A 22,360-nucleotide genomic window follows, 5' to 3' on the forward strand; every position below is an offset into this window, starting at 1 on the left:
GTCAATCACAGATAAATAGATATGGCATTAACGGTAAGCAGAGATTGGTCAGTAGACAGGCAGAGGTTGGTAGCAGAATATCAGGCAGAATAGCAGGTATAACAAGGTTAAGGCAAGCCAGGGTCAGTACTGGAGATAAGCAAGCATAGACAAAGAAGCCGGGTCAAGCTCAGGTAATCAGATGCAGATACAGGATCAGACTCAGGTAAAGTGCACTAGTGCAGCTGCTGTCTTTATATAGGCCATTTGGCACCAGCATTAGGTGGAGTTCCACCCAAAAATGGAACTTTAAGGGAAGGTGACCCCCTGACATGCCACGTTTGGCATGTAATTATTTTGGGGGGGAGCGGAAACCCTCTTTTTAGAGGGTTCCAGCTCCCACTTCCTCCCGGGGCACAGCGGCACCAGAAGGAAGATCACCTCTCCCCCCTCTGTCTCAGCAATCATCTGGGACACGTCACAGGTCCCAGAGGATTGCACGGCCAGTCTCATCATGCAGCGCGGCTCATGCATTCGCAGTATGTGCGGCTGTGAAGCCACAGCCGGGCGCCCACAGTGACAATGCCGGTGCCTCAGAGAGGAGGGTGAGATGAACGGGGCTTCGTTCCCCCACACTGCTGGACCCTGAAACACGTAATGCCCCGTACACACGGTCGGATGGACAATGTCCGATCGGAGCGTGTTGTCGGAAATTCCGACCGTGTGTGGGCGCCATCGGACATTTTCCATCGGATTTTCCGACACACAAAGTTGGACAGCAGGAGATAAAATTTTCCGACAACAAAATCCGATCGCGTCAATTCCGACCGTGTGTGGCCTTTTCCGACGCACAAAGTGCCACGCATGCTCAGAAGAAATTCCGACACGGGACAGCTCGTTCTGGTAAACGTAGCGTTCGGAATGGATACAGCACTTTCGTCACGCTGCAATGTTCAAAATGGTTTAATACAGCGCACTCTCTTCTTCTTTATAATGTGACAAGAATTAAGTAGTTTTGCTGCTCATATTCACACACACTTCTCACAAACTTATTTCGTTACTATTTATCGGGATTCCCTCAATATATTTTGATTTCTCACATCTGACAAGAAAATTTTTTTTTTTTTGGACTTTAATGTAGATTCTTTTTTTGTGTTTCTCTTTTTTATTTTTTATTTTTTTGGTGATTTTGATTTGTATTCCCGAAAATGTTTGTGTGTTTTTTGTGACAAGTTCCCACAACACCACTAATATGTTGTTCTATTTAATCTGTAGGAGATTGTTTGGTGTTGTTGTCCCTTGTTAATTTCACATTGTACTTTAGAAATGTACCTGAATCGTCACCAACAAACTGTCCTTTTTGGATGAAAACACACACAGGAGAGTAGAATTTACCCAAAAAAATTTTATTAAGGGCTCACAACTAAACAAAGAGGGAGGCAACGCTGGAGAAACTGCAGAAGTGGGCGAAGCCTTGGACCCCCGAGGCAGACATCAACTATTTAAAAGCAAAATTGGTGGCCTGAGGAGTCCTTATCTAAGGGAGGGCAGTGTGGTCCAGAAGTCCCAGAGATCTGGAAAGCAGCAGATGACATCTGTGTCCCCAGGCTGTGGTCATACGAGAGACTGCAGCTTCTGTCAGACCAGACTGAACCCAGGGCAATCACTCTCAGGTCTTCTTTCCACGCTTCCTTCCAGCCTTTGGCTGTGGTGGTGGAGTTGTGGCAGCAGGAGGAGGAGGAGGAGGAGGATCGTCGATCTCAATGACATCCGTCTTGTGTGTCAGTTCCCCACTCTCCCCCTTATGAAGGACTTTATAAATCAGGTCCTCAGAGATCTTGCGTTGACCCTCCTGCATGCCCTGCAATTTTGTGGCAGCCAGGCAGGCAAAGGCCTCTTCAGGACTGGGGAAGGCTCGGAGGGACGCCGAAGCCTCCTGGATCAGCCTGTACGCTGAATCCTGCACGGGACTCGGAGTGGCCTTCCTGGCTCGTTTATATGGCAGGCGGAGGGGAGGGACCTGAGACTCAGTCAGGCTGCGACTGGTCCCAGGCTTCTCTTGGCTGCCACTTAGCCCCGCCTCCTCCTGGCTGACACTAATCCCCGCCTCCTCCTGGCTGACACTAATCCCCGCCTCCTCCTGACTGCCACATTCCACAACCTCCTCCTGGCTGAGGTCTTCCTGTGTATGAAAAAGGGACATAGTTTTAGTATTTTCTTCATCAATCACACACAATTGTCACCTCCTGACTGCTGCAAATTGAATGTTAACAAATATAACAGACTATCCTTCTGAGCCCAGCAGTTTTCATTCTTTTCCCAATTTTGGGTGCACACTACTGTCTATTGATATGTAAAGCACTTTTTTTAATCAGCAATTAGTGATCAATAATAACATCTAATAAACATCATTTATTTATTGACCAGAAATCTGTAGAAGAATGCTATACCTGACTCCAGCTGGGCTCCTCCACTTCTTCCTGGCTGGAAGGCCCAGGTTGGACATCAGAAGCCTCAGCTGGTATGGAAGGAAGTGTGGAAGAAGGAGTGGAGAGGGATTCCCTGACTTCAGTGTGGACTGACAGAAATTGCAGTCTCTCGTAGTACAACAGCCTGGGGACATAAATGTCATCTGCTGCAGCTCCGGACCTCTGGGAATCTGTGACCTTCTTGCGCTCCCTAAGATACGTGCTCCTCAGGCCACCAATTTTAGCTTTCAAATAAGGGATGGTTGCTGTGGGGACCACCGGCTTCACCAACTCCAGCAGTTTCTCCAGCGCTGCCTGCCTCTTCTGTTTGTGATTATAGTGGGGGTGTCTCACTTGCCACAGACAGGGCAGCTCCCTGTACTTGTCTATGAACAGGGGCAGGAAATTGTGGTCGTTGAACCCATCCATTTTCTATGTAAGACACAACACAAGACAAAGCCTAATGTCAGGCCAAACTCCCCTAATCTTGTTACAATATAGGCTTCCATTTCTAAGCAGTATAGGCCCAAGTTTAGATCCTACCTTCGTTAGCACGATCGGCGTCTCCGATGCTCCTTCCTCCGCTCACAGATCGTACGTAAGACGCGCGCGTTACGATTTATACACACTGCGCATGCGTATAACTCCGCCCAGTCTATTCCCCACCCCTTTTCGTTCGGCGCAGTGGGGGAAGAGCACATGGCGGATAGACAGCAGGATCATGCTAATTGTAGCAACGAGGAGGAGGAGGAAAGGCCGGAGCCTGAAACGTCCCGATCCAGAAGGAGATTAAAGGACTCAAATATGTCCTTTGGGGAGATGTTGGAGATGGTGGACATCCTGCAGAAGGCCGACTATGATGGAAAGTATGGGCCTTACCCCAACCCCAATGTCCGAAAGGCCAAGATCATGGCGAAAGTGGTCAGGAGTCTGCACCGGAAATTCGGGGTACGACGATCGAAAGATCAGCTCAGGAAGCGGTGGTCGGACCTGAAATTACGAGAACATGAGCAGTACAGAAAGATCCGGAGAGTGCTGCAAAAAAGTAAGTAGTTGTGCTGTGTTCCTATTCTTTATGTTTATTACGTTCGTGCTGCTCCATGTGCTTTTAGGAACTGTTGTACAGTTTAAAATGGCAACTTTCATGTTCATGGGCACATTATTTGTTCGGATCACACATTGTTATTTCGGACAATAAAATACCATTGTTTAGGCCATATGCATTTGGCCACCATTTTGACGCCCTATACTTGTCTTCAAAGAATTGGGTTGTGTAGATGGCTTTGTTACTAGAATGAAATGCAAACTAGATTCTGTGTAAGGAGAGGACACTGAGCAGCTGTTTTCACATCTGGACACTGGAGCACTAGTGTGGGACACAAGAACACCATTTTTATTAGGGGGCCACACAGGTGCTCCAGTGTATACTATAGGGGGGGCTACATCTGTGAAGCTTTTACCAAACAGGTAAAGTATTGCAGCTTGACAAAGGACACTAAAAAAGCTACATGTTGGAACTCTGCTAAAATAGATAATTGTACCCCACTTCCAAGCAATGTTTCATCTTTATAGTTCTGCCATCAAATATCTGTGTGCTAATTATACCATTTTTGTTTTACATAGGGGAGAAAAGACTCGGAGGACACCCCTCATCCGAGGAGACCAGAGCCCCCCCCCTCTGGAAGAAGGGGAAATTCCCCCAACACAAGCTGAGCAGGAGGATGAAGACGTGGTGGAAGTAGTTACCACAACAGGTGAGTGTCTGCAACCACAGGCTCAAGAGATAAGAGATGGATTGCGGCATTTTTTTGAAACCTAATTTATTTTGGGGTTCCTCTCTTTTTAGGTGATCGTGAGGTTGTGGATCCAGATCCTTTCACATCCGAAAGTGCCCAGATCCTGATCGGGGAGATCATGGGGTGTAATTTACAATTGGAAAACATCAAGCAAAACATCAATGATGTTATTCCAAAATATAAAAACATCATTGATGTTTTGGGGCGAGTTTAAAGCCCCTCCAAATCACTTTCTTCTTTTGTCTGCTACAATGTGCGAAATGTTTTTGTGATTTTTCCCAAAGCCAAATTTGGAAGATGCACACAGTGTGTCAACATGTGCTATCTGCCATCATGGGAGATCAATGGACGCGTTTTGGGGGTGCAACCCCTTCCTCAATAATAAAGTAGCAGTGAGGAAGGGCTTGCTCCCCCAAAACACATCCCTTGATCCCCTGTGATGGCAGCTAGCACATGTTGACATTGTGAAATTTGTGTGCATCTTCCAAATTTGGCTTTTCCAGGGGTGATTTCCCCCCATCTGAACGCAATATCAAACACAGTTCCTAAATACTCATGTCTGATATTGCCTTCCAGTTCTACCAAATGTGAACTTTGTAAGATCAAGATTTGTGTCTTTTATGTTGGTTTTACACAGGCCTGTTTTCTATAAAATGCACATTTTGATTTTGGATAATGACACCACAAAAATTGTTATACAACTAACATGTTGGTTTGTCAGAAAAACCTTTGGTAAATGCACATGTGATTGTGCAGGTATTAAAAAGATTGTTCATCAAGAATGTGTGGATTATTGTCTCACGCTACAACACTTTTGGGGTGATGTAATTGTTGTTTTATGAGAAAATGGGGGTTATTTCCTAAGGGGAAATCCACTTTGCACTACAAGTGCAGTTTCAGTGCAGTTGCAAGTGCACTTGTAGTGAAAAGTGTCTTTGCATTTAGTAAATAACAGCCAACAGTGCTTTGTATAAGGTTACACAATCACGATATTTTCTGCAATCCACACATTTCTGTCAGGGTCAGCTCAAACAAACACAAGCAGTAAATGTCCACAAAGAAGAGCCTGGGGGGAGATGCCTGTCGAGAACTTGAGGTCCTGCAGGCTTCTCTCTGTGGCCAAATACCGCAAGGTAGCAACCAGCCTCTGCTCCGGAGTGATGGCTTGCCTCATGCAGGTATCCTGCCTGCTGATATATGGGGTCAGCAAAGCCAACAAACGGTGAAACACGGGGTCCGTCATCCTGAGAAAGTTCCTGAAATCATCAGGATTATTCTCACGGATCTCACGGAGCAAAAGCATATTAGAGAACTGGTGATGCTGAAGCAATCAATTCTTGGTCCATGAACTCCTCCCCACCCTGTTCATGGACTGGACTTGTGTCAAGGTCAGGACCCCAACACCAAGCCCCCGCACAGCACGAACTGTACGAGGAGTACGCATACGAAACATGGCTAGAAAATGGTCGGCTGCTCAGAACGAAGTAACAGAACGCACTGAAGAACAGCAAGGCCTGTGAAGAGCAACCTGAAAAACAGCAACGAGCAGGCAAGATCACACAGAAAACTCTGATACGAACTGACTGCACGCACTGAAGAGCAGATACAAACCCACAAGCACAAACTGAACAGCAGAAAACGATCTGAAAGCCACGAGTCTGAAAAAGCGCAAATCGTCTCTCACCAAACTTTTACTAACACGAGATTAGCAAAAGGAGCCCAAAGGGTGCCGCGCTTGGTTCTGAACCGGCCTTTTCTAGTCATGTCGTACGTGGTGTACGTGACCGCGTGGTTGTCGATCGGAAATTCCGACAACTTTGTGCGACCGTGTGTAAGCAAAACAAGTTTGAGCCAACAATCCTAGGATTTTGTTGTCGGAATGTCCGAACAAAGTCCGACCGTGTGTACGGGGCATAAGTGTCCGATTATTAAAAGTCAGCAGCTGCAGTATTTGTAGCTGCTGACTTTTAATTTTTTTTTTATTGGAACTCAGCTTTAATAGCCAATGTGTGCACGTATTTTCATTCATGCTCATATGCGTTTGCCTGTTCCTTTTTTCGCGCATGCGCATAGGCATTAGCCTATGCCCGGCAAGACAGGCACCTGCAAATGCAGATCTGCGAATGCTTATTTGCCTCTGCCTAGGAGCTTCGGCTGCACTATGGCCAGCACGTCCCTGACAGTTACTTTGTGGTATAAGCAAGGAACCTGAGAACTCTGCAGTGTTTAAATGTGCTTTTACTATACAAAAAATGCTGTACATACAAAACTATTACAATATTAGGAATACAAATCAAGACTGACAGATATATCAAGCAAGATGCCTAGCAAATAAGCATAAGCTATGGTCTGTACCAGTAGAAATACACTGAAATGTTACTTAACTCCAGTTACTGTGTGTTCACGATCTTCGTTGACAACGAGGCTTCTGGAGATCAGGCACCTTCTTCCTCTTCTGGTCTTAATTCATGATGAGAGACTCTCAGCTTATGCCTGACAACCCCTTTTATATGTCAAGTTATTTACCATAACAACCGACTAACAGACATCTCTGTAGCTTTCAGTTTGAGAGATACTCTCTTACCTGTTTACTATAGCTATAGAGACAATAGACTGTTCAAACTGTCAACTGAATACAACAATGGTATCTACATTCCCATTGTATCCAACAGCATTTGTTTGAGAAGTTCTGTGTCTGTGAAAGCAGAATTCTGAATAAAAAAATCATATTTTATATCAAACGCAACACACTTTACACCTACTTTGTATTGTAATAGCACTATTTGCTTGTTACATGTAACACTTTTAAGAAACAAAAATCTATAAAAATGTAAACAGCAATTAAATAGGATTACACATGATAAAAATACTACTAATAATAATATGGATTATATTACAAACAGTTGTATTTAAATCACAACCAAGTAAGGAAAAATACTAACACAGATTTATTAACATACAAACAGTTCATACCAGATATGTATAAAATCACATTAATAAATGCATGAATATTTAAAAATGCAAATCTGTACACCTAAAATCATGCCAAATACATAAAGCTTTGACAGTCAGCCATTGAAAAAAAAGATATCAGAAAACTTTGAAATATATTATTTTTGTCTTTCTTATGAAACAACATAAATCATCTAGTACATAGCTTTGTTTTCTGGAATTGTTCTGCTAGGTTTTATTGAAATAAAATAAAACATTCAACAAATATACAGAAAAGATTAATCTCCTCAAGACTTTTTTTTTTACAAAAATAAAAATAAAATTGGCAGCCACCTATATAATGTGGGTGTTTTGAATGGCATTTTCCTTAGGTTATCTACTTTTGTGTACATAAAAGCGAGAGCTATATAATTAAGCACTACCTACACTTCCATGGAGGCTGTGCATTTGTCGATTGGGACTTTGCATTTGAAAATACAAAGGAAAATGAAAAAAAAAACATTTTCCTTTGGTCATGCTAGTGCCAATTGCTCATTTTGCAATTAAAGCAACAGAGAGTATTTTAGTTAGTCACTTTCATGTAGGTTTGGCATTGCTTCAGATAAGGCATTCTGACACATGAAATGAAAACAGCTGATCATTGAAAAGACATAGTTTACCATTTTTACATTTTAAATCCATTAATTAAATTGTATCTCAATCCAAAAATGTTTTTTTAATGAAGTTATGGGTAGCTTAAGGAACATGTGGAACAGTATTAACAAATAATATTTAATAATTGTATTTTTTTAGAATATAATCCATCTTTTAAAAATGTTTTTTATCTAAGTATAGTACATAAATACTTGTAAAACTAGATAAATAATTTGCAGATGACTAATGCCTTCAAAAAATGTGCTCTGGCCTAGTTTAACCTCTTCCCTCTGACCATATGCATATATGTGACACCAAGGTAGTAGTCTTTAATCCTGCACTGCCATACACTGTGTACAGTCAGTAGAACAATTTTGAGTTTGTAACATGCTCGCTCATTGCCCCCAACATTGTGACTGAGCTGGTCACTATTTACAGTTAAGAGCTGTTGGGACAGGCTTCCAATAATGTATCTACAGTGAGATCTCACAGTTGGAGTCCCTGGTTCTAGCCTCTGGCATTAAGACCCAAATATTAAGAGAATAACAGTAAAATATAGGGAAACCCTGGCATATTTCTAATCACATAAAACTCCATAAGGGGCAATTTTGCATAACCCTTTTATTATCATCTGATCTCACACCATTGGAAGGAATATTGTAGTCTTCTGTGAACCCTGTTAGTGTTGGAAAGAAAGAATCACTCTTCATTTGATCCATTCCCATAATAAAAATGTACATATGAACCTCATCTAAAATGTAGAAAGTATATGCTTTCCTCTGCTGCCAAATGTTCCTAAAGCCCTATTGAAGAGAAATTGCTAGGTGAGGTTTCTACTGAACCTGACACTTCTAGAAGGGTGTCCTCAGTGGTTCCTCCCACTGATGGTTGGCAGAAGTAAACATTGAGCACTGTGGGGCACAGAAGAGATTGCACTGCTGATAGTGTCAGAAACTTCTCCCTGTGATTTCTCTTTAGTGGAGCAGCATTTAACAGTGTGGGCAACAAGCTTATTTTTTATGCTTACAGGAACATCTTTTATGGGCATTCTCTTCCAGTGATTTCTCTTCAGTGGCGCAGCATTTAACAGTGTGGGCAGCAAGTTTATACTTTCTGCTTACAGGAATATCTTTTATGGAGATTTTAGTTTGGGGACATGGTAAATTTAAAGCTTTTGGTTTACCTGGAGGCATGTTTAGTGTTTTTTTTTCTGATCATCATATTTAGTGCTCTATTTGATCACCATAATAGTTCAAAGGTGAAAGTTATACATTTTACAGAATGTTTTCACTGAAACTGACCCTAGTTCAACAACCTACAGTTTTCCTGCATGTGAGTCAACTCAGTGCGTTTTACTTCTTTTTTGAAGCCATCATTGTATGAGCTGAGATCCCCTTGAAAAATAACATGTACAACTGGTCTTAGTAAGAAACCAGAATATTTAGTCTCTAAATATGATTTGTTGTAAAGTCTTAATAATGGTATTTTTTCCCATGTTTAGAGTCACATTCTTTGTGTGTGACTCTTGCTGAAATGTAAGGGGCAGTTATTGCCAGTCAACTGCCTGAGCTCCCATACTGCACACTCAGAAGATGGTGGACAGTGGGGGTGGATTTACTAAAGTAATAGAGACTTTTCATTTAGCAAGGTAAAGTTCACTTTGGAAAGTTTTTGTTCATTTTGCAAAATATAATAGGGGAAGTTCCACTTGTTTGCCTCCTCCCACCCCTCCGCTGCCACATTTGGCACCTTTCGGGGGGGAGCGGTTACCTGGTCTTGACTGGTACCCACTCCCACTTCCAGTTGATCTTGTCGTGGTGAAGTCACCCGGAAGTTCAGCACCCCTCCTCCTTCTCCCGCTGCTGGGCCATTCACAAAGAGCAGTGCGCTTTGTGCATGTGCAGTAGGGGACCGGCTGTGAATCTGCAAGGTTTCACTGCCAGTTTCCCTTGCAAGAAATGGAGGTGGCAGCACCCGAGAGTCGATTTAAAAATGGTCTGGGGTGAAGACACCACTAGATTCGTGGACAGGTAATGGTCCCAATGGTCCCAATATGTATTTGTAGCTGCTGACTTTTATTTTTTTTTCTGAAGGAGCCTGGATCTCCTCTCTAAAGTGAAGCTGTGTTTAATTTGAATACCCAAATGTTTGCTGCAGTAATTGCAAGTACACAGATGATTGACATTAACATAGCTTTAACTGTTGACAGTTGCATTCAACATGCCAGCAGCTTTCAGACTTTTGGTGACCTTTGATACCCTATTTGCTTCATCAACAGCAATATCTATATTTCTATTTTGTCTTTTTAGGACTCCAAAGTTTTCTGTAATCATGATACTAATCTTAAAGAACCTTTAAGATTTTATCATGGGAACTGATTCTGCTGTTTAATTTAAAAGCTATTTATTTTAATACAGATATTTCTGGAACAGATTCTGGAATTAAACAGCATGGCATATTTTCAACAGAACTAATTATATGTTACATTTTGCCACATAACTTTTTTAAAGTAAACTGTAATAAATCATATAAATACATGAGGCATGTGTTTGCATTGTTTTGAATTGTAAGTAATCATTACTTTTTTGTTGTTCTTTTGTCATAGGTGAACCTAGTCCTCCATCAATCCATGGACAGCCAGGCTCAGGCAAGAGTTTTAAGCTGAGTATAATGAAACAAGATGATGGCGGAGCACCAATTTTAAATTATGTAGTTAAATACAGAAGTGTGAGTAGATTACTTTTAGATTTTATTTTCTGTAGCAATCATTTGTTTATATGTTATAACATTTTCTTAACATGTGTATATAGGGTTTTCAAAGCTTTCATTTATTAATGTTAATGCTACTGTTTTTGTTTTTTTAATACAAGGATATCTAAATTTATTGTATTTAAGTTATTTTTCTTGGTTATGTTGCAATATGGTACAAGTATACATTATATTTTTAACCAGTCAAGAATAAACAGTAAAAAGAAGGAGAGAAACGTGCCACTACCTAAGTGTAGCATTTATTAAAACATATTGGTAAAAAGAAAAACAATAAATATGCACTCACCTTTAAAAGACATTAAAACGTGTACCAATAGGTCTCCAGCAGGTGGCAAGTGGTCAATGATGAGCAAGCCCCTCCGTGTGGAGCAGACTGAGTGTGTATATCACATGAATAAGAAACACTGTGGACAGCAGGGAATTTTTGCAGGCCCACAAAATGGCCGTGATGATTTCATGTGTGATAATGACGGGCATGGTTATGCATTTCAGGGTGTGACCCTCTTTGTAAAACCCTTGAGTCTGCTGTTCCTGCTGACTCTTCCTCGTGTTCCCCTAGTCAACCTCCTAGTTCCAAGCACTGTATATTACATCCACGTGGAGGGGCTTGCTCACCACTGACCACCTGTAAGGCTGCCACCTGCTAGAGACCTATTGATATGATTTTTAATGTATTTTAACTGTGAGTGTATAGTTATTGTTTTTCATTTTTTATATCATGATCTGTGTTAATTTTGGCAGCAAATTTCAATTTTGTTTTAGTCTTAGTCTTTTGACTAAAATACCATTTAAGTTTTAGTCTCATTTTAGTCTTCTGCAATTGATTTAGTCGTGTTTAATTGACTGCATCTCCAGTACATTTTAGTTGACTAAAATCGAATGGGTTTAGTTACATTGTAATGCATTATTTAAGCATTTCTCTACAATTTCCAAACTCATTATATACTCCTGGAGTGAAAAACCAAATAGGTTATTATTTATGGTATTAAGGTTTGAACATGCACTACAGACACAGGTTTAGTCATTATATAAGGTCTTTAACCACTTAAGGACCGGTTTGTGTGATACGGCACTGCGTCACTTTAACTGACAATTACGCGGTCGTACGACACTGTACCCAAACAAAATCAACGTCCTTTTTTCCCACAAATAGAGCTTTTGGTGGTATTTGATCACATCTGCAGTTTTTATTTTTTGTGCTATAAACAAAAAAGAGAGACAATTTTGAAAAAAAAAGTTTTTTTTACTTTTTGCTATAATAAATATCCCCCAAAAATATAAAAAAACTAATTTCTTCCTCAGTTTAGGCCAACATATATTCTTCTACATATTTTTAGTAAAAAAAATCATAATAAGCGTATATTGATTGGTTTGCGCAAAAGTTATAGCATCTACAAAATAGAGAATAGATTTTTGGCATTTTTATTATTTTTATTTATTATTTTTATTTTTTACTAGTAATGGTGGTGATCTGTGATTTTTGCGTGAGTGCAACATTGCGGTGGACAGATCGGACAGCTAACTGAATTTTTTTTTACACTTTTTTGGGAACCAGTGACATTATTACAGTAATCATTGCTAAAAAATTGCTCTGTTATTGTGCTAATGACACTGGCAGGGAAGGGGTTAACATCAGGGGCGATAAAAGGATTATATGTGTTCCCTGCAGGTGTGTTCTAACTGTATGGGGGATGGGCTGCCTGGAGAAACAGTAGCATAGCAGAAAGAAAGGATCTGTATGATCTCCCCTGTCAGAACAGAGATTTGCCTTGTTTACATAGGCAGATCCCCATTCTGTCGCTGCGGAGAATGATCGCGGGTTGCCAGTGCCCACCCACTGATTGGCTCCCCCGCTGTCCAGTGGGCATGTGCACGCCCACAAACTAGAGTTCCTCAGCAGAACATACAATGACGGCGATTCATGGGAATGAGCCGACCTGCCGCAGTACAATGACAGCAGCTGGTCGGCAAGCAGTTAAGGTAAATCAAGTTTTGTTACAAGAATATTGTTTTTTTTTTTACAGAAGTGTAACTTTAAAATAGAAAATAAATAAATAAAAACTCTTTGCGTAATGATGCCACCATGCAGTGCACGGTTACATGAACTTGTCTGTGTTTGGGGGGGTTGTTTATGTAATCTTCAAGCCTAAATTGATTTTTTAAGCATGGGTGCAAAAACAGCTCTGGCAGCAAAAGGGTTAATCCTGCACAGATCAGACAGTGTGCTGCTCTCCCGTAGTGGTCAAGCTTTGACCCTATTGACAAGGAGCAGGTCTCCTTCAGGGGGCCACTATATATTAGTAGGAAGTGTGAGTGTGCGGCAGTGTGTGAGACGGTTAAGTACACAGCCAAGCCCCCGCCATCCTAATAGAACATCCCCCTTCAGGCTGCAGATAACAGACACTGATTATCTAACCTTCAGCTCAGACAGCCTCCTATCTACAAATTCCGGTCTCCATCCAGAGGAAGCAGACGGAGCTCTGTGGAAACCGGAAGTTCTGAGGGTAAACGTCCCTGCCTTATGTTTTCCTCCCATTTTAGTCCATTAACAAAAATGGATTTGATTTTCGTTATAGTTTTTGTCAGTGGATGAAAATGTGCTGTACTTTTTGTTTAGTTTTCGTCACTGTAAAAATGCCACTTCTGAAAACTTTGACAAAAACATTTTTTTTTACGAAATTAACACTGGTTTTCCAACACTGGAAAACATTCTTCCTGTTCCTCACTTTGCACCTAGATTTTTTGGAAAAAGGTCCAAGGGCACATTGAAAAATATAATTGTATTACTCCTTGAAAATCCCAAAGCTTTGAATTTCCCCAGTATGTTTTCAACAATGAGTGAATATTCAGATACTTTATTATTCCCAAGAGACTTAGTACATTAAAAAACTGGGGAAATTTATTAAAACTGGAGAGTGCAAGCTCTGCATAAAAATCAACCAGCTTCCAATTTTTTTGTGAAAGTGCAATTGAACAAACTGAAGTTGGCTACCAGATTTTTCACTCTCCAGTATTAGTAAATCAACCCCTAAGCCTTTTTTTTTAAATTAAAGCGGGGTTCCTATTTAAAAAAAATAAAAATAAAAGTTGGCAGCTACAAAAAAATAAATAAAAGTTGGCAGCTACAAATACTACAAATACTGCAGCTACAGCTGCTGACTTTTAATAATCGATACACTTACCTGTTGCAGGGTCCAGCGACGCGGGGGAATCGAAAGCCCCGCTCGTCCTCCCCTCCGCTCGACGGCGCCGGCATTTTAACTGTGGGCGCCCGGCTGTGGCTTCACAGCCGGGCACCCACTGTGCATGCGCAAGCTGCACCGTGCGCCATCACTGGCCGTGCAATCCTCTGGGAACGGTCACGTGTCCCAGATGATTGACAAGAGGGAGGGGGGAGAGGCAATCTCCCTTCCTGCGCTGAGGGAAGTGATGTCAGGAGCCCAGGCACCGAAAGGAGGCAGACTATGAGGGACCCCCTAGCAACAGGCATTTAGAGGTGAGTAAAAAAAAATTCTCCAAAATTTTTTTAAATTTTTTTTAAGCACATTACTATTTTTTTTTGGGGGGGTGGAACTCCACTTTAAGTCATTGCAGACAACAGGTTTTCATCTGACAGCAGTTTTATAATGCCTCGACCAACAAAAGTACCATCTTTTAATTTAGGTTTAGAGAACTTTATGCAAAGGTACATCCTCCACTTTTTTTGTAATACCTTAACAAACTGTTTCATAAGGTCCAGTTTTATATGTAGAGGTGGCCGAAGTGTTTTCTTTGTATTTACTAAATTTATGTGCAAAATATTCTTGCTACCTGATTTTAGAGCTCCTCTTTCTGGCCAGTGTTTTTGCTCCCTATGTTGATTATTTGTTCTGTTATTCCATCCACAAAGGAAATGTGGGAACTTAGTATATCTACCCTATGACCCCAAAAGTATACATAATACCATGAGATCTCAACAAAAGAACAAATTATAATCATTATATTGTATCTTTGTGAGAACCATTTGCAAAGATCTTAAAACTTTCCTTGAGATATAGTGAGTAACTAACAGGTACAGACGCATACTTTTTTTCATTGTGCAAAAGAACAGCTTTTAGATTTCAGTTAGAAGAGTTGATAAATATCTCTATACATTCAATTTGTACTCAATGACAAATTTCTGTATCAAACCATCAACAGCACTACAGTAAACTAAAATGCCCTCCTATGAAAAACAAGAAAAAAATGTATATGTTCTGTTAGTATTCAAATATAATAATGGTTTGGCTGCCAATATATTTTTACTTTAATCTGAAGACAAAAACCGGCCAAACATGGATTGAAATTTGGCCAGTTCAGCAGGGACTGGTTGAATTTTGGTCCATGTATGGGCAGCCTGGTTGTGCACAAGTCGATCTAGTGATCAGCTTGTGTAAAACCAGGATATTGGAGATTTTTTTTCTGGAGCAGCAGCACCACTGACTGTAGCTGGTGGTGCCAATCAATGTATTCTAATGGAGAGGGAATCTCCCCACTCTCAGAATACAATAGGTCAGTGAGAGTGATTCCTCCCTCCATGTCAAATGTGTGGATGGGGGAATCAAGTCATTTCCTTTTGTTCAATTTGCTAGTTAAACAAACAAAAAAAAATACTCATATACAGCGCCTTGCAAAAGTATTCACCCCCTTGGCATTTTTTGTGCTTTGTTGCCTCACAACCTGGAATTAACATGCATTGTTTGAGGATTTGCATCATTTAATTTACAGAACATGCCCACAACTTTGAAGATTTTTTTTTTTATTGTGAAGCAATCAACAAATAGGACAAAATAACAGAAAAAGTCAATGTGCATAAATATTCATCCCCCTAAAGTCAATACTTTGTAGAGCCACCTTGCAAAACTGCTCCAGCTCCTTCAAGTTTGATTGTTTGCATTTGAGAAAAGCAATCCTTAGGTCTGACCACAGATTTTCTATTGGATTGAGGTCTGGGCTTTGACTAGGCCATTCCAACACATTTACATGTTTCCCCTTAAACCGCTCAAGTGTTGCTTTAGCAGTGTGTTTGGGGTCATTGTCCTGCTGGAAGGTGAACCTCCGTCCTAGCCTCAAATCACACACAGAGTGGTACAGGTTTTGCCCAAGAATATCCCTTTATTTAGCACCATCCATCTTTCCCTCAACTCTGACCAGTTTCTCAGTCCCGACTACTGAAAAAGATCCCCACAGCATAATGCTGACACCACCATGTTTCACTGTGGGGATGGTGTTCTTTGGGTGATGTGATGTGTTGGATTTGCGCCAGACATAATGTTTTCTTTTATGGCCAAAAAGTTAAATTTTAGTCTCATCAGACCAGAGCACCTTCCTCCATACATTTTGGGAGTCTCCCACATGCCTTTTCGCAAACTCAAAACGTGCCATTTTGTTTTTTGCTGAAAGTAATGTCTTTCTTCTGGCCATTCTGCCATAAAGACCAACTCTATGGAGCGTACGGCTTATTGTCGTCCTATGTACAGATACTCCAGTCTCTGCTGTGGAACGCTGCAGTTCCTTCAGGGTTACCTTAGGTCTTTGTGCTGCCTCTCCGATTAATGTCCTCTTTGCGCGGTCCATGAGTTTTGGTGTCCGGTTGTCTCTTGGCAGGTTTGCTGTTGTGCCATGTTCTTTCCATTTGGTTATGATAGATTTGATGGTGCTCCTAGGGATCATCAAAGATTTGGATATTTTTTATAACCTAATCCTGACTTGTACTTCTCAACAACATTGCTCCTTACTTGTTTGGAGAGTTCCTTGGTCTTCATGGCAGTGTTTGGTTAGTGGTGCCTCTTGCTTAGGTGTTGCAGCCTCCAGAGCCTTTCAAAAAGGTGTGTATATGTAATGAAAGATCATGTGACACTTAGATTGCACACAGGTGGACATCATTTCACTAATGATGTGACTTCTGAAGGTAATTGGTTGCACCAGAGCTTTTTATGGGCTTCATAACAAAGGGGGTGAATATATACGCACATGCCAATTATCAGTTTTTTATTTCTGAAAAATAGTTGTATGTATCTATTTTTCTAATTTTACTTAGACTATTGTGTTCTGATCCTTTACATATAATTCAGATTAAAAAAAAAACATTGAACTAATGGCTGTAATGTAACAAAATAGGTAAAAAGCCAAGGGGGTGAATATTTTTGCAAGGCACTGTTTGGTCAGCCTTATGCCCCGTACACACGGTCGGATTTTCCAATGGAAAATGTGTGATAGGACCTTGTTGTCGGAAATTCTGACCGTGTGTAGGTCCCATCACACATTTTCCATCGGATTTTCCGACACACAAAGTTTGAGAGCAGGCTATAAAATTTTCCGACAACAAAATCCGTTGTTAGAATTTCCGATCGTGTGTACACAAATCCGACGCACAAAGTGCCACACATGCTCAGAATAAATAAAGAGATGAAAGCTATTGGCTACTTCCCCGTTTATAGTCCCGACGTACGTATTTTACGTCACCGCGTTCAGAATGATCAGATTTTCTGACAACTTTGTGTGACCGTGTGTATGCAAGACAAGTTTGAGCCAACATCCATCGGAAAATCCTAGGATTTTGTTGTCGGAATGTCCGATCAATGTCCGACACTGTGTACGGGGCATAAGAGTTCATTTTTTCAGATTTTCAGATTTCAGACTGTTTTGGTAATCCCAAATCTCACACCGAATTGTTCAGTTGAGACTGAGTAAAGAATTGACTACCAAACAGCAGTTGTCGCAGTGATTTTTTGGCAAACTCCGTAGCACTGGCACAGCAACTTTGAATAATTGAATTTTGCCTTTAGATAATTATCTTCTCTAAACAAATAGAAAAAGCATTGTGTGAAACCATGGTTGTCTTGATCTTCTGGTTCCACTCCAAAGTAGGCATGGTAAATATTTCTAATGTTTCTTAGTACAAATTCCCACATCCATAGCTAGCCATGATTCACAACTTACTACAGTCCTCAGTACAAGACAAAAAGTCTTGAATCCTAAAGTAAAAATGCCAATCAACATCAGCACTCAATCAAAGCTGAACAATTGAACTTACAACTGATATGGCCTGTTGGCCCAGTTTTTGTAGCCATTTCCCTAAATCTGTAACTTTCTGAAATTTACCAGGATGTTGGCAAATCACAAAATGTGTTGCCAAGTGTGGTGATAAATTGCCAAATATATCAACCCTGCACCAATCATCAAGTTAACCCCTTCCCACCCACCATGATGCTGGGAAATGGGGATTCACTATTAAACATTCTAGCCCTTAAGAGCAGCTCCTAATCCTGCCTGTCACTGACAGACTGGGTTCCCACTAATAATCAGGAACCAATCAGCATGGTTCCTGATCATGTGATCATTGTGCTAATTATGACATGATTACATGAAAGCTGGAGGCTTAAATAATAAAAAATAAAAGCCTTCAGTTTGCAGATAAACACAACCAGTCCGCAGTTCTCACGTGCAGTGCCCTCTGGTTTAAGGCTGTAATGATTAAACTGAAATATTATTAACAATGAAATAAAAATCAAATAATTAAATAATTTATTGTATAGTTGTAATGCATTTGTAAGCCTACAATAAAAAGAAAAATATTATTTAATAAGTGTGCTAAAGTAAACCTTATACAGCATGCTCTTAAATGTATTATACAAAATTAGGTATGCAAACTAGTCTTTGAATTGTTGTTAGGTTAACTGTCATATACTAATGCTACTACATTTTCCTGGGCAACTAGGCATTGATAATCCCACAGAAGGGTTAACAATTACATATAAACACTGCTAATTTTGGCCTGGGCATCTAGGCATTGATGACATCCCATCACAAAAGGGTCTAGCAGGGAATGCTAATATTGTTGCTGGATAAATTAATCATTTACACATTGTATATTAAACTCTGTAATCAAAATATAGAGAAGCAAGCTAATAAAAAAGTGAAAGCCATGTCAAAAATGATTTCAATACTGGCTAAAAATATAATTTGCTTAGATAATCCTGTCTGCAAAAACACTGATTTTAAAGAATCAATTGTTAAACATTTTGTTATACTTCAAATCTTAATTGCACAGTTGAAAAAGTAACATTAACTGTCTGACATTAAGGCAGAGTTCCACACAAAAATGGAACTTCCGCTTTTTGGAACCCTCCCCCCCTCCGGTGTCACATTTGGCACCTTTCAGGGGGGAGGGAGGTGCAGATACCTGTTTAAGACAGGTATTTGCATCCACTTCCGGCATAGACTCCCACGGAAGTCTATGCCTCTTCCTGTCCCTCCGCGCTGTCTCCTGGGAAACACACAGGTCCCAGGAGATAGAGGGAACCAGTTAAGATGTGCAGCGCAACTCGTGCATGCGCAGTAGGGAAACAGGAAGTGAAGCCGCAACGCTTCACTTCCTGATTCCCTCACCTAGAATGGCGGCGGCAGCTGCCGAGAATCGAGCGGGTTATCGGCGTCGGCTGCCGACATCGCTGGACCCTGGGACAGGTAAGTGGCCATTTATTAAAAGTCAGCAGCTGCAGTATTTGTAGCTGCTGGCTTTTAATATTTTTTTTTAGGTGGATTTAGGTGGACTCCCTCTTTAAGTACTATGCTACAAATAATGCTTAGACAAGCACACATTTTCTTAACACTACTTAACTTCAGAGTTTAACAGCTACACATATTCTTTGCTTGATCAAACTGATATATATTTAGAGTAATGCACCTTTACTTACAGCTCAATTATGTAATTGTTTATATTTACCTTGTTATGTTTGAGCATGCACAACTGTGTCTGAATTGCTTATTGTAATTTGTTTGCATTATATATTGAAGTGTTTCTTCTAGTAATTCTACAAAGGTGTGGCAGCTGTAGATCTAGCTAGCCAGTAATTTTATTTTTTATTAAGTGAAATTGGCTCTTTTTGCCCACCAAAAATGTGCAAATATTTAGGGTTTGGCCATACTACTTTCACTATTGCTAGCAGTAATAGTAGTAGTAATAGTAAAACTAATTTTTTTTTTATATATAAAATTCAAATTAAATCATATAAATAGGATGTACATTTAACCTTAGCTTTAACATAGAAACAATATATTTAGGTCATTCTATAAACTAAAGTTTTATCTGTGTATTTTGCATTAGGTAAAAGGTGTAAGTATGCTGATTCAACAGCAATTATTATGGAAATGCCAATTTTCTTAATTATATCAACATTTATTTACTGAATTAAAACAAGAGAATTGTAATTAAAAGGAAATTATGTGTTAATTAAATATTGAATAATGGCTCATAAATGATTTGTGGATGGTCAGGTTATATCAAGATTTAAACTATGATAATCAACACTGGAAAGATAGAACACATGCAACACATACTCAAGGGGTATGTATACATGCATTAGTATAATATGTAAATGTTTATCTTTCATACAATTATATTCTGAAATATAAGCTTATATTGAGTAGGGATGATCGGAAACATTTTATGTTTGTTTCATGGACACGACTGTTGTCATTCATCTTTACTTTGGGGAAGGCATTGTTTAATACTGCAAGCTTTCTCAGTCCCCATCACTGTTCCAGCTTTTCTTGCTATAAATGGATCTGTCTTATGTAGACATAATCACTCATAAAGTTCCTTCCTGTCAAATGAGCACATTGACGTATCACCATTGTTCTCACTTGACTCGCTGTCATTTGCAGTGAGTTTTTTATTTTTACATTAACACCCATTCACTGTTTGTCACATGATTAGCAGGTCAACCAAGGTTATCTTAATCATGTAGCTATTGTTTTCACCTTTCCGATTGACTCCCATGCATTTGGCAAAAAATTGGCAGAAATATCAGAAATTTTGGCAAAGTGTAAAAATGGCACGTTTGCCTAACCCTTATGTTGAACACAGCCTGTTAGGACTCATTCACATTGGCGGAAGCCCTTGTCTCCCTCTCTGAAAAGCAATTTTGTTTTTCAGAGGCTAATGGAGCAGCAGCTGCATGTATTTAGGAGGTGATCCTGCCACCTCTGAATGTCCATTTTAAAAGCTTAATGGGTATATTACACTGCAACCATGAGCCAAGTGTTTGCTGTTTCACTCAAATGGGTCACATTTGGTGTACTGCCCATTTAAAGCAACATTGGGTAACATTTTTGCTGTGGTTGGAAAGCACCAAGCCCATGGCATGTGTACATTCCTCAGCAGCTGCATGATGTCACCCCCTATTTGTAGCTTCCCCCAGCCAATGGTATGAATAAGGCCTTGAAGCATGAAGGGGTTCTTGAAAGCATGACAGGGTTTTTGTATGCTAAATGTAGATGATTGTCTTCAGATCCTGCTAATTTTGCTAGGGATGGCCAGGATGCATATACAGTGCCTTGAAAAAGTTTTCATACCCCTTGACATTCTCCACATTTTGTCATGTTACAACTAAAAACGTACAAGTATTTTATTGGGATTTTATGTGATAGACCAACACAAAGTGGCACATAATTGTGGAGTGGAAGGAAAATGATAAATGGTTTTCAATTTTTTTATAAATAAATATGTGAAAAGTGTGGTGTTTATATTCAGCCCCCCTGTGTCAATACTTTGTAAAACCACCTTTCGCTGCAATTACAGCTGCAAGTCTTTTGGGGTATGTCTCTACCAGCTTTGCACATCTAGAGAATTAATTTTTTGCCCATTCTTCTTTGCAAAATAGCTCAAGCTCTGTCAGATTGGATAGAGAGTGTCTGTGAACAGCAATTTTCAAGTCTTGCCACTGATTCTCAATTGGATTTAGGTCTGGACTTTAACTGGGCCGTTCTAAAACATGAATATGCTTTGATCTAAACCATTCCATTGTAGCTCTGGCTGTATGAATAAGGTCCTTGTCCTGCTGGAAGGCAAACCTCTGCTCCTGTCTCAAGTCTTTTGCAAATTCTAACAGGTTTTCTTCTAAGATGTCCCTGTATTTGGCTCCATATATTTTCCCATCAGCTCTGACCAGCTTCCCTGTGTCTGCTGAAGAAAAGCATCCCCACAACATGATGCTGTCACCACCATGTTTCACGGTGGGGATGGTGTGTTCAGGGTGATGTACAGTGTTAGTTTGCCGCCTCACATAGCGTTTTGCTTTTAGGCCAAAAAGTTCAAATTTGATCTCATCTGACCACAGCACCTTCTTCTTTGTTTGCTGTGTTCCCCACATGGCATCTCACAAACTGCAATTGGGACTTTTTTTTTTCAACAATGGCTTTCTTCTTGCCACTTTTCCATAAAGGCCAGATTTGTGGAGTGCACAACCAATAGTTGTCCTGTAGGCAGATTCTCCCACCTGAGCTATGGATCTCTGCGGCTCCTCTAGAGTTACCATGGGCCTCTTGGCTGTTTCTCTGATTAATGCTCTCCTTTCCAGACCTGTCAATTTAGGTGGATGGCCATGTCTTGATAGGTTTGCAGTTGTGCCATACTCTTTCCATTTTCAGATAATGGATTGAACAGTTATCTGTGAGTTGTTCAAAGATTGGGATATATTTTTTATAACCTAACCCTGCTGTAAACTTCTCCACAACTTTTTCCATGACCTGTCTCGTGTATTGCATGGTCTTCATGATGCTGTTTGTTCACTAAGGTTCTCTAACAAAACTCTGAGGGCTTCACAGAACAACTGTATTTATACTGAGGTTAAATTACACACAGATTCTGAAAACCATGTATTTTCCTTCCACTTCACAATTATGTACCACTTTGTGTTGGTCTATCACATAAAATCCCAATAAAATATGTTTACATTTTTG

The 22,360-nt window shown here is 40.2% G+C and overlaps 1 protein-coding gene across 1 annotated transcript in view; it reads left to right on the top strand.

Moving 5' to 3' along the window:
* The window catches only part of NCAM2 (neural cell adhesion molecule 2), a gene marked incomplete in the record, with an annotated part of 595,102 nt that overhangs the window by 516,505 nt on the left and 56,237 nt on the right, over positions 1 to 22,360 (top strand). The window contains 1 exon segment of the mRNA XM_073617071.1: positions 10,434 to 10,555. Coding sequence (XP_073473172.1) covers positions 10,434 to 10,555 — 122 coding nt within the window.

The sequence above is a fragment of the Aquarana catesbeiana genome, linkage group LG02 (genome assembly GCF_042186555.1).
Source record: "Aquarana catesbeiana isolate 2022-GZ linkage group LG02, ASM4218655v1, whole genome shotgun sequence".
Classification (NCBI taxonomy): domain Eukaryota; kingdom Metazoa; phylum Chordata; class Amphibia; order Anura; family Ranidae; genus Aquarana; species Aquarana catesbeiana.